The 13,310-nt window shown below is 38.3% G+C and overlaps 1 protein-coding gene across 1 annotated transcript; it reads right to left on the reverse strand.

The window, feature by feature from the left end:
• Positions 1-285: 285 nt before the first annotated feature.
• On the reverse strand, positions 286-12,847 carry LOC310925763 (uncharacterized protein). Its single transcript, XM_083887779.1, has 16 exons — positions 12,784-12,847; positions 11,564-11,755; positions 10,883-11,061; positions 10,622-10,690; positions 10,307-10,487; positions 8,611-8,729; positions 6,113-7,097; positions 5,886-5,916; positions 5,657-5,802; positions 5,456-5,542; positions 4,536-4,727; positions 2,797-2,976; positions 1,755-1,967; positions 1,454-1,573; positions 974-1,114; positions 286-876 (listed from the first exon to the last, which is right to left on the reverse strand). Exons 1-16 carry the CDS (start codon positions 12,844-12,846, stop codon positions 805-807), a joined length of 2,970 nt encoding a protein of 989 aa, XP_083743905.1. The 5' UTR covers position 12,847; the 3' UTR covers positions 286-804.
• Positions 12,848-13,310: the final 463 nt, after the last annotated feature.

Genomic DNA, 13,310 nt, shown 5'->3' on the forward strand with positions numbered 1-13,310 from the left:
AAGTAGTAGTAATAATAATTTATTAAATTGACGTTATTTTTATCAGGGACATTTTCAATTGAATGCAGTGAAATACATTACATTGCAATAATAACATCCGAACCAGATTGTCCGATTTAAAATATATCTCTCTATATAAATAGAACTCAGAAAGGCTAAATACTTTTGTTTTATATATAGAAGCTGACTCATTGTCTGTCCAATCAATTAAGTCAAAAAGAAAACTTACAGATAATTTTAATGAACATACAAAACACAGCAAATTCTTGAAATAAATGAGCATCTCTCTTTCGCATAAGGCAGTTTCCATCAATTGTGCATGATATATTGTGATACAGGCACAATTAGGGCAAACATTGTCTCTCTGAAGCTTGTCAGTCACTCGACATGCATGTGTGCGTGAGAGAATGGAAGCACGTAATGAAATATATTGACCCTCTGAGCTGTGTCCCCATAAAAGCATGTTTACCTCAGGCACACCAGGCTGGCAGATAATAATGTCTCCAAACGGTTCACCATTTATGTTCCTAAAAAAATGTTGCACTTATGCTTTGTTGCATCTTAGTTACTCCTTACATTGTTAAATATCTGATAAATATAAATTGAGAGCTATCATCTATCCCTGTCAATTAAAAATATCTTTCCATTTATAACTAAAATATACATTTAGACTAAGTTGTTGCATTCACTGGCATGATAACAGCTGAAAACATGTTGTATAGTCACTTGCATAATATTTTCTGTGTTTGGCAAAAGTTCATGCAGTTGAACACTGTGCAGTAGAATTGCAATTGCAGTAAGTGCTCAAAGAAACTGCGGCTGCTCCTGTCCTGTAAGGAGTCGATAAGTTGAGGCCGGCATCGTCTTCAAGTGAATCTGACCAAAGAGAGAAAAATCGGAAAAATGAAACGGTGAAAATAGATAATAAATTTCCACATCCCCATATTTATGTACCCAGACCATTTTCACTTACCTCTCCGATTGCATTTGACAGGATCTGGATGATCTTCTCGTGTGGCGTGGCAACAACACTTTGCCCATTTATCTCAATGATACGATGTCCAACACGAATGCCTCCTCTTTCTGCTATACCTCCTCGCATCAGACTGCAGATCTGCAACGAAAAAAAAAGGGGGAATCTTTAATTTATGTGTTTGACAGCTAGAATAAGAGATAAGATTGAACTCATCTTTATTTTGTCAAGCTGTTGTTCCCAGGGTTAGTACTACACTTTTACAACACTAAAATAAAGCATTTGGTGTACTTGGTGAGTAAAAGTTTGCTTTCATTGCTCTACTCATCCTCATTCACATGTGGTTTATTTCAATAATTAAGACTGCCACAAAACATGTTTACAGTTCTAGTAGTAAAACAACACAACTGTTTGAGTTGAGATAAATAAGAGTCTGACCATGACTTAAGAGACACAGTAAAAATATAAATATTGACGTACGATGCCATCCTCCACACTGAAGCCCAGTTGAAACTTGGGATCTGGCCTCTTGATAATCGCCATGGTGACAGGAGGGCAGTGAACGATGCTGAGCTTCACATATTTTTGGCTTTTCAGATCCTGAGATGGAAGCAAAATTTGAGTAAGTACCTGAATTTACTCAGCTATTTAACATCATCAATATGAAACAATGACAAGAAGTTGATCAAATCTGGTGTCAAGAGATTCTCACACAGCATAGAAACACAGTGCCACCTAGTGCACCCTTAGGGCAGTGCAGAAGCTTATTCCTCCCTCTTACCCGGATGATGTTCTGACAGGTGGTGATGGGCAGACCCACCAGGCTGGTGCTGTTGACAGACATGATGCGGTCACCGATGCTGAGCTCACCACATCGCTCGGCTGGACCTCCATGAAGGAGGTTAGCCACCACCACAGTGGGCAGGATGGAGCCCCAGCCGGACTCCACCACTGCCAGGCCCAGGATCTCTCCAGAAGCTTTTGTGATGACTACCTGAGGCACAAATTCAAAGTCAACCAATTACTCTACAAACATCCACAATCTCTTTTGTCATCATAGGACCGCACATTCATTTGAGAGTTGCAATATGCACAGAAAACAGTAGATGCTACAAGTGCATGTTCTTGTAATATTCTGTTTTAACACTTTAATGCAGTATTGACTTCAATGAGGAAATCAGCATGTGAAGCAGTTGTGCATGTTTATATCAATTTCCTTGTGTAATTCGTTGGGGTGGGTACACAAATGTTTGTTTATAGAAGGAGTTTAACAGATGAACTGACAAACTGAGAAGATGGGTGCACACAAGTGGTGTTATGATCCACGAGTCGACTATAAAATATTTTTGGGATATTTGAAAATTAAAGGTCCAGTGTCTAACATTAAATTTAGGAGGATTACATTTATATTACTAAACAATTGCTTTATATTAAAATGATTTGATTTTTGCAGTACTAGAATAAGCCTTGTATATGTACTTAAGGAAAGGGCCTTGCTATAGGAAGGCTGCCACGATTCAACAACAACACTCACAAGACAAACCGAGCGTGATTTGCATTTTGAAGCAGCAGCTAACTAAGCAAACAAAGAGGAAAAACATAATTTCTAATATGCAAAGGCCACCGTAGTTCCCTGATGATGTTTGGAAAGGGAGTGGTGAGTGGTCAGGCCCTCGTTCGTTTACAAACTGCAGTTGAACCATAAGATATCACTAATTCTTACACACTGGACCTTTAATTTTCAGTGAACACCAACAAATGAGAAGCTGATAACACTGCCACACTGATAAAACTGTACACATGTGAAATTACACTCCGTTTACCTCTCTGATGTTCTGCGAGTCAGAGAAGTGGGCTAGGTCTCCATTATAGAGCTCCTGACTTTCCAGGTAGTCACTGTACTCTCCTGGCTTCAAGTCACTGGCTTTTATCCCACTGGCCTGTAGGAACTGCTGATAGGCAACTCCGAATGCCTGGCCAATAGCCTGGGCTATAGTCTGAGCCTGAATGGAGAAACACAGAGGAAAATGGAAAACAACACCTGTGTTACAATGATGTCTGAGGAGGTTTTTGCATCTGAAGGGAATGGTTTTTTTTGTTTTTTTTTTAACTTTCTTTTTATTTATTTTTCCAATGAAAAAAAACAGAACAAACATATAAATATACACACAAGACAGGTACATTAGACAGGGTCATCCATAGCAAAATATAATATAATAATATATAAGGTTATTGTTCCAAACAACTGGCTGGCAGAAATCAAACTGAGGGATCATGTCGAGGGGTTAAGGCACTCCAGTCTCTCTCTGTTCACAGTGGCCCATGACCCAGGGGAAAATACACTGATGATAATAATAATATTAATAATAATAATAATAATAATAATAATAAAAAAAACAGATTTTCCCACACAGAATATGCAATTACCTCTCATCCATGTAGTCCCTCCACTTCTTTCAGTATTGGTCACCTTTTTCAGTGTTGTATCTCAAGGAAAACGTCAACCTTTCCATGTTATAGATTTCTTCAACTATTCCTGTCCAGTCTGAAATTGTTGGACACTCCTTGTTCAGCCACTTCCTGGTTATTGCCTTTTTGCTACTAGCCAATAAGATTTGTAATAGATATCTGTCTTGTTTATTTATCTCAGTTGGTATATTTCCCAAATATACAACACCGAAACTGGGATCAGGCTGCAAATTGAATATTGAATTGATTGCTGCTATAATGTCTTCCCAATAAGAAGAAATTGTGGGACATTCCCAGAATATGTGAAAATGGCCAGCGGCCACAATATCACATTCTCTCCAACATCGTCCTTGAGCTGGATTATTAGTCTGTAAACTTTTGATTCTGGGAGTTGTAAAGAATCTTAGGGTATTTTTCCAAATGAATTCCCTCCACAGATCTGAGCTAGCTAGAAGTAGTGGACATTGTCTTGCAAATATTCAGCCAATCATCTGAAGGGAATGATTTTGAAGACATTAAATATCTTTAAATGATTTTGAAGACAAAAAAAAAATCCTATTTTCTACTGTAGATATATACATACATTCACTATTTTACTTGTCCTTGCTAACTACTGAGAAAACTTAGCAGTAGGAGCCAGCACCTAATGACTTTCAGTAACCCATGGCTAATTGCTTTCTAAAAGAAACTATTCCTCCTCCAGTTCAGTCTTGCCAACAGTGGGAAACTGGGATAGGAGCCAGGCCATGTTTTACATTCAGAAAAACTGTTTGAGGGAAGAAAACTGGGCCAAGCTGAAGCGGCAACTGTTGTCCAGCAAAAAATAGCAAATTTACATCGGAGACACAACACTGTGCAGTGCACCAGACACTTACATCGACAGATGCACAAATAATATCAGTTGTTAGCTTAGCATGATGGGTTTACCGTCTAAAAGACATCTGCTGAAGTGATTTAAGTGTGGCCATTATGAAGATCGTTAAAGCAGAGCAGGAAACACTTTTATCCTCTAACCCCAGCACAAGATTCACTATTTTAGGTATAATAAGTTAAAGGCTTTCTGGTATAAGACTTTTAAAATCAACTGACTCACATCCTCTGAGGAGAAGACATGGCAGATCATCAAGCACTTCTTCTGAGACCCAGAGGCGGAAGATGAAGAGGAAGCGTTAGAGGGTGGGTCACCATCCGGTCCTTTACGTTTCCTTCGTGCCATGAGGACCACAATGTTACCAATGTCCGCAATGTAGGAGATCATCTGCAGAGCGTGATCCATCATTGCTTCCTGAATGAAAACGGGTCACAAAAGGGGTGATTATGTTAGAAACTGAGACGGCAGTGTGGTTAGGTCCACAAATAGCATCTGTGGGCAAGATCTGGTCCACAAGAGCCTAATGTCTGGTCCTGCAGAATCAGGCACGGTGACTGTTCAGTTTGCCTCAACAAATGAAAGGCAACCATCAGAAAGACGAGTTCACTGATAAAGAGTAAGAAAACATTGATACACCAGAATATTGTGATTTTTCATTGCACAATACTGTAATGATTCTTTGAGGAACTGTATCGATAAGGACATTTTCTTGGCAGTAGTTTTCTGACTCATGTTTTGTATTGTATTTAAGCCTCCAATTGCTAGTTAAAAACTTTAAAAAAAAAGTTTAATGGAAGCATTCATTTAAATGTAACTGAGTGTTTAACAAAGGTAAGAATTTATTTATAATAAGTAACTAACTATTACCTAAAAAAGGTGCAGTGATGAACAGTCAGCTGTGCAAAGGGGGAGTTTATAGTAAATGACCCACTTTTACTGCCCTCATATCTCAGTTACGCGGTGTGAACAGACTGCAGATCGCATGTTATAACTCATTCCTCCAGTTTTAAATGAATGATTCCTGCAGTGTTGCACATTTCAAGAACATATGTTTTTATCAATGGAATCAAACCCTCGGTCTATGGTAATTTTCTCATTATTTGACTAATGCTCAAGAAAAGGTACAAAGGACAGTACAACACCTGTGTGTCAGCAGTGAGCACTTTGATTCGCTGTGTGGAGATGAACAAATCCACTTCTGTCATTGGCTGAGATTCACCATCCGGAGCCTGAAAAAATGAATAATGCTATATTGGTGCTGGGTAATGTGCTTCAATTTCATGTTGGTCTGTCCTGGAGTAGTGCATCTCTTTTAAAGCGGTAAGGTAAGCAGACAGTTTTACCTTTATTCGGTCCACAGCCTCCTGAGCCTGAGACATACGAGCGTTTGTTGATGGGTTCTTTTCTGATTTCATCTGAGTGGAGCCCAGATACTTGGACCCAAATATCACCCCGTCCAACAGGTCTTCAGGGTCACAGGGACCAGGCACTAATAAGTTAATCAGTGTTTAAAAAGTTAGATACATAACAAGATAAAACAAGATAATATAAAAATGTATTGGGGGGACTTACCATCTTTATAAGAGGGATGATCATCAGTGCTCTGCAGTGACAGTATAGACACTCAATAAGGAATGCAGTTTATTAGTCTAATAAATTTAACGATCATTATTGTGATAAAAATTATTTACGGAGGTGCTCACTTTTTGGGGCAATAGATTAACAAATAAATAATAATATACATTAAAACAAGTAATTTTAAGTTTATAGTTCCTGTAGCTAACAGTAGCTTTACCTACCTGCTCACATTCTGCCACAGCATCTTCTTCTGGAGGCTGCTCACCCAGCTTCATCCACACTGGTTCAGGATACTCTTCATCGGGTAATGAGTTTAGGGAATCGTCCCTGTGTCGCCGATGGCCATTTCCACAATGCCCCCAGAACCTCTGTGCATCCTCCTGATTGTAAGAAACTGACACTACAGCATCCACATCCCCTGTGTGGGACAAACAGGTTGGATGTGGTGTAGCGCCAATCTCTGTGCACTGTAGCAGGCCGAGCAGGTCTCTGTGGTGGCTTTCAGAGAACAGCAACCCAGTGGTTTCAGTGCTTTCTTCTGTTATTGAGGAGGAAGCACAAGCTTCCACCTCAGAAAAGCTGGAGTAGTGATGGTGAGGTGGTGAATGATGACTGGGATGAGGCTCTTCACTCATCATCTGGAGCTGGCTGAGCAGGGTGTGTATGTGGCTGTGGTCGTCATCAGCTGATGTTCTGTGAGCAAAATCCTCAGTATTTTCCATGAATGTTTCCTCCTCCTGGTCTTCCACAACACACACCAACTCTTCCACCCCCAGCCCTCGGTCCTCCTCCACTGCTGTGTCCTCTTCCCCTTCCTCCGCTTCCACTTCTGTATTCTGCATTTCCTGCGTGTTAATGTTGAGTTGAGCAACTGTGTCACTCATGTCCAAAGGCAGTAATACTGGCATCCCTGGACAGGCATTGTCTAAGCTGTCGAAAGAAGCAGGGAAGCTGTGGTCATCCAGTTCGTCTGTGGAGCCCGCATTACTGGAGGAGTCAGACCTCCAGTCTAATGGAGGAGGTTCAATCAGGTTGTAGCGATCTAGGTCCTCCACCTCTGAGCATGGCAAAGCCAACTCAGTCTGTTTGATGATTTGATCACCAGAGGCTTCATTAACAGACAGAGAGGCAGACCACTGGGTGTCTGACAGTGCAGAGGTAGGCTGATTGGCAGGGCAGAGGTCTGTGTCCATTTTGAAAGAAAGCCTGTCAGAACAACAAACAACAAATCTGCATTATATTATTATTACTGATTAAGATCACATTACAGCACAATTACAAGGAACTTGTAATATATACTATATATAATTAGTTGTTTCATCCATAAATTGCCAAAACAAAAAAAAAGTAGCCATATCTTTAAATATTGTTTTCTCCACAAACCATATATTTCTCTTGTTTCTTTGGTATATAGGAGAAAATAAACTGATTAATTAATGGATTAGCAAGATTTGGGATTAATTTAGTAATGCATTAATAATGCATCATTCATACATTTTCCAAATACATGACCAACATCACATCTATACATTTGATGAAAAAGCGCTGGGTATAAAAACCATGTCTTTAGTGCAGACACAGTTGCACAAGTCAAACACAGGACTATCTCAAATATAATCTTTCTCCCTTGTCCTTGTTGTCCCACATTAAGATACAAGACAGCAGCCCAAAGCTCAAAGTGCACACTGTGTGTTACCATGTACTATGGTAGTGTAAAGATTCAAAACAGCTTCTTTGAAAAAAAAAATATATATAAAAAATAAGGATTTACACATGATAATTCATAATTGATGTAATCGAAACACAAGTGCTTTATTATATTCAGTATCGGTATCGTTCCAATACTGGTCACAATTACTGGATCGGATATCAGACAGATACAAATGTAAAATCTGATACAATCTAAAATCCATATATTGCATGCATCACTATGCACTGCATAGTGCATTTCTTCTTTATGGGAGAAGAATATTTGATACACAGTTGGAGAATTATGTATTTGAAAAAACTTGAAATGGCTCAGGAAAAATGTGGCCTTAGCTGCTTTATAGTTCGTAGTACAATAAAATTAGTGTATCGGACTGATATCAGTATCGACAAAAACTTTTGTGATATCTGTATCGGACAAAAAAGTGGTATCGTGCCATCCCTACAAACAATGCACTCCTCTGCTAATCTAAAAAGAGATGTGACCAAAAACCATACACAAGAGGTCACAATCAACATAGCTATTGTATTTAACAAAAGTGTAAAATGCAGAAAACACCAACTCCCACCACATACTTAGTATAGTGAATAAATCATCTTTTAACAACAGGACCACAAATGGTCCTCAGATCCTGCACCAAACATTATTTTATTAAAGAGCAGAACAGGTAAGTGAGCAGGTCACTTACATCCCATGTTTACAATACTTTGATATGTTTAGACTATATGTAACTTGCAATTGTTCTACAACAGTTTACTTTACAAATTACTTTAAATAAGACTTGTTTAAATAGACAGAACCTTGATACTTGGTACTTGGTAACCTTGGTACTGGAGTTGACCCAAATAACTTGGCTAACTAAAGTTAGCTAGTCCAAGTAGTTTAAGGCTAACTACTAGGCTAGTTATCACTGCGGCGCCCTGACAACAATAACATGTATTAACTAATACAAAAAATATGAAAACGGCATAAAAATAACTGATTAACAATCGATAGATAACGAACTTTTACCTGATATTGTAGGTCTTCTCCGGTTTCTTTGTGTCCAGACAGAGACTCCTGAGGCTGCCACGACAGACGAGTGGACGTGGTTTGAGGTTTAAGCCTTTTCCAAAACTTTGGGTTTGTATTATTCGTCATAATAACAACAGCCGCGCTGGTTAATGTCATAAATTTACATAGTCTTGCGTTGCAGTTACTGTTTTTAAAAGGGCAGATATCGGCTGCTGCTTTTGAAACGACAGCTTTTACACTGGTGCTGCGCAGACTGAGGCGATGCTGCGTTCAAGTGCTCCAATCAATGTACGTCAGTCATGTATGTAACAATTTAATTGTTTACCCAGAACCCGAGTTTATGAATCCCATCATCTCGATATTTCATCATCAACAACTATGTTGGTCATAACACTTTGTTGCGATCATGCTATTTATAGAACTGCTATTTGTTGTCAGATTAACACAGGATGCATCTGTTTGGGCGCAAAGTCTCCGATATGTTCACCTGCACTTGAAGGCAACAGTAACACGTCCCGTTGAACCTTCAAGTCTTGCTCAGTCAAATGCAGAACACATCGATCCAGAACTACATATCGATTCAGGTACACTGTTGTTACATGAGCTGCAAGTATTTTAGTTGATTCACTTGTATTTCATGTTTCCTTATGGAAATTAATTAAACTAAAGTTGACCCCAAAAATCCTTCTTTTAAGGAGTTTGACAGATAAAGATTTCTTGTCAACAAATACAGAAGTATCATCGAGTGTTTTTATTATGATCGTTTTACATGATTCAAAATATTAAAAAATTCAGTTTACAATTATCTTCTGTTCCATTTGTTGAGCAATAACTTCAGTTTCCACAGGAAACGCTGACAGTGTTGCCTAAGGCATGAAACCGAATGGAAATAAGCTGTTGACTCCAAGCAATATATGCACAGCTTATGAATGAATTAAAAAACCTGCTGAATATGATTGTAACCAGTTACTGTAGTACAGCTTTAACTGATATGGTTAAACCAGCACTTGGTGTTAACACATCATAACATCTCAGTCAACAAGTACAATATCAAAGTCATGATAATAAATTAAGAGTTTATGAATTACTTTAAATCATATTAGATGTATGGAGTGTGTCTTGTCATTGTAAGACCAATCTCTGTTTCTAAACTGTCTGCTGCAGGAACCAGAATTGCCAAGATCGTGATGAAATCCTGTATCACTTTGCATTGAAACAAACAATTTTTTAAACAGCATTGAAAAAGCAGCAGGCATGATGGAATGGATTCAAATATGAATCCAAGTAATAACCACAGTAGGATCTCACACGTCAAAAGTGTGTTTGAGTCATTGATGACTGATCTAGTATTTGTGCACATTGACTCTTTCGTACAATTTGTTTATTTAACACTTACTAACAGTGATGTGACAAGTTGAACCTGCCACTGCTTAATTATTTATATATTTCATTATACAAATGAAAGTTATCCATTACTTTCAGTCACATCTGATAATTGGCTGCAAAACTATTCACTTTTGTCCACTTACTTTGCAGTTACAGATCAAGATGAATGTTGGTTTCACATTTTCTACACCTGCTACACATTCTGTCACTAAGGATTTACCTCTGATATACAGCTATATGCATATTCACTCAGTGCTGATAAAAGCATCTCATACTATTTCATCAGTTTCTATCTATCTGTCTAGGCATTTGTCTGGATCAAACCAATCACAGATGAGATTGTACCCATCAGTCCCACCAACCAAACGGGAAATCGGCCGGCCCACAGGAAGCCAGGCGGCATCCAGTGAATGGCGTTACTCAGATCAACCATTTTGCTGAGAATGGAGAGAACCTCGCCTCGCATCTGCTTGTGGATCTGGGAGTGACTACAGAAAAACAACAACAATATAACACTTGTATATCTGGACATGTTGTAGACAGGGGGAATATGTCTTAAAGTTATAGATGTGTCTTATTTAAAGGGACTAAATATTTATAATGAAATGTCGGAAAATAACACCTGTTGTCAGCGCTGTGTCTTCCACAACTCTTCAGCTTCTGCGTCAGCAGCAGCAGCATTCGAAATGACCTGAAAACAAAGGTTTTACACTGAGAGTGCTTTATGCTCTGTATTTTGCAATTAAAGCAAGAATCACTGTAAGTGTTCCATTCTAAACTTAAAGATTCAGGGTGAAATTTCTGGTTTTCCATGCATATAAAACACATGGGAGACTTGACTTGACACTTATGAATAATAATAGTTTTTAAGGGTACCACACACCTGAGTATTCCCAACAGCAGTGAGAGTCCCCACAGCACCGTGCTTAACAGCCACCATTCACCGGACCTCACTTTTATGAGCTCAGCGTCGGCGGCCCATGCAATGTGTTCGCACGGGTAATAGAGCTGGTCTGCCACATTGTTTAGCACAGAAATCCAACGTAGACATGAGTCCCCCTCCTTTAAAAGATGCCAAAACAAATGACACATTATTATTATTATTTTTTTAAAAGAAATCACATGGTAATGCTATTTTTTCACAGAGCTGATGAGTGAGTTTTCTCGACCTCTGGTCCTTGAACAGCTATTTATTGATACATATTTAGGAATCTATCTGAGATATGTCAAAAATATGTTAAAAAGTTGATGTACAAAAAGGACTTGATTGGTTCTAAAAAAACATTTTCATTTTTAATAACTCTGTGTTTCTGAAATTAAACCATAGAGCAAATGAACAGAATTTTTGAAAACACAGAACCACTGGTTTTCTTGTTGGAAATTCTATTCAGAAAGTTAAACACAAAGCAACTTGTCTCAAAGGAGTTTGTTAGAATTGTTTGTAATTGAGTCCTTTCATTTTGTTTGACCTCATGCCGTTCAGTTCACCAGCAGTTTTAAGATATTCAATCATTAAACATTTTTTAAAATATAAATAAAATTCCATGGTTGCAGTGTAGCTCACCCTGGCTCCAAACCCATAGCTGTGGGTGTAGGCCAACATGGAGAGGTCATCAAACAGCCTCAGCATCGTCCTGCATTGGCTGAGCTGAGCAGAAAACAGGAGCAGACTTTTCCCCAGGCTGTGCGACGACACGACTGCTCCTGCCTGAAGAACTCCTCCAACGAGCTGGGAACCATAGCAAAACGTCCTGATCTGAGAAGACACAGGAGAGGAAACCTTTTTTCAGGGATGTAGTGAAAGCTGAATTAATTTGACATTTTCATACATCCATTTTTATACTTATTATAGATTGACATAAATCCTGTATAAGGTGGTTAGGTTGGAATAACAAGGAAACATGCACGAAAATCTGTAATATACTCTAAGAAATATATTTGAAGTACTCTCTAAAATACCACCCTTTATGAACCATTAACAACTGCTCATGTTGGACTGTGAGGTGAGAAATGGCTATAATGTTCCATCCCAGTCTAAGGTGGCAGCTTTAGAATAATCAGTGAACAGCTGATTATCAGAGGCAGATTGACTTCAGTATTTCATACTAAGGAAGGACAATATTATGGGCACACTATCAGTATCAGCAGATATTGGCTTTAAAATGGATTATCCAATATCAGCAAACATGCCAAGATCTGCCATTATGACTAATGACTGTAGGCTTAATAGACTGTTACTGCCTTGACTTCTATGCTGAGGCCCTCTTTTTAAGTTTATTTTAAATGCTCAATGAAGAAAATGTATATCAACATCTGCTCCCGAATGAGTAGACAAAATATTATATTAATTTCACAACAGAAGAGACTAAATAACCTCTGCATTTGGTCACAGGGGAAAACGTACTGTATATTGGTATTGGTTATCGACCCAAGCGCTCCAGATATATTGGCATATCATAATAATAATAAAAAAATAATCCAATATTGTGCCCTATTTCATACTATTCTTTGAGAGTAAACATAATACATTTGAGGACACCAACTTAGCCTTGAAGTAATAGGATTTAAAAAAAAGGAAAATAGTCTCTCAGTTTAAAAAAATGTCTGAATAATTTATAATAGGAAATAATTGTATTAGCTACTACATAAATAACACATTCATAATGATTTAATAAAATTATGTATATAGTACTACACTTTACACTCTACATGTGGATCATTTAAAAACAATGCTATATGAAATTAGCCTGTCCCACATTTGACATTTAAGTGAATAATACTCACAACTTTATCTCTTCCTCTGTAGGACTCGAGGAGTTGGACCAGAGACTCCACAGCCTGCTGCATGTTTGTCTGCAGCCCACACACACACGCTCTCTGTCTCTGTCACGACGGTAAACAAAGAGAAACTAAGAAATTGTGTTGATTTTGTGAAACTCAGCTGGACTTTGAAACAGGAAGCACCTAAAGTAGACCCAACTAGATGATTACCGAGTAAAGAGACAAAGATGGTGTACTGCTGCCCTCCTCAGGCGGTAAAGTAAAACTACAAATGTGAACAGAACTATTACTGTAATGTAAGTGAACGTAACTATCTTTATCACTTATGAACATAAATGCACACAAATCACGTACAGTCTGAACCCCGGTAGAAACCTCAGACATCTGATCACACTTCCAGTAGACGCCTTTAAAGGTGCATTATGTAACTTTTGGTGGGTTTTGTACTGATATTGATACTTAAGATATATGAAATATGGGCAATGAACGGTTTTCAGTAATGTTATTTATTCCCATCTCCCAGTCCGTTT

This window comes from Microchirus variegatus (assembly GCF_963457635.1).
Source record: "Microchirus variegatus genome assembly, chromosome: 4".
Lineage (NCBI taxonomy): Eukaryota > Metazoa > Chordata > Actinopteri > Pleuronectiformes > Soleidae > Microchirus > Microchirus variegatus.

What these genes read in the sequence shown, in the direction of transcription:
- LOC310925763 (XM_083887779.1), bottom strand. Translation starts at nt 12,846, where the DNA reads ATGCAGCAGGCTGTGGAGTCTCTGGTCCAACTCCTCGAGTCCTACAGA. An exon ending in AGACACAGCGCTGACAACAG is followed by an intron (nt 10,488 to 10,621) that starts GTGTTATTTTCC and finishes GTTTTTCTGTAG; the next exon opens with TCACTCCCAGATCCACAAGC. An exon ending in TCAGTGTGGAGGATGGCATC is followed by an intron (nt 1,115 to 1,453) that starts GTACGTCAATAT and finishes TTTTCGTTGCAG; the next exon opens with ATCTGCAGTCTGATGCGAGG.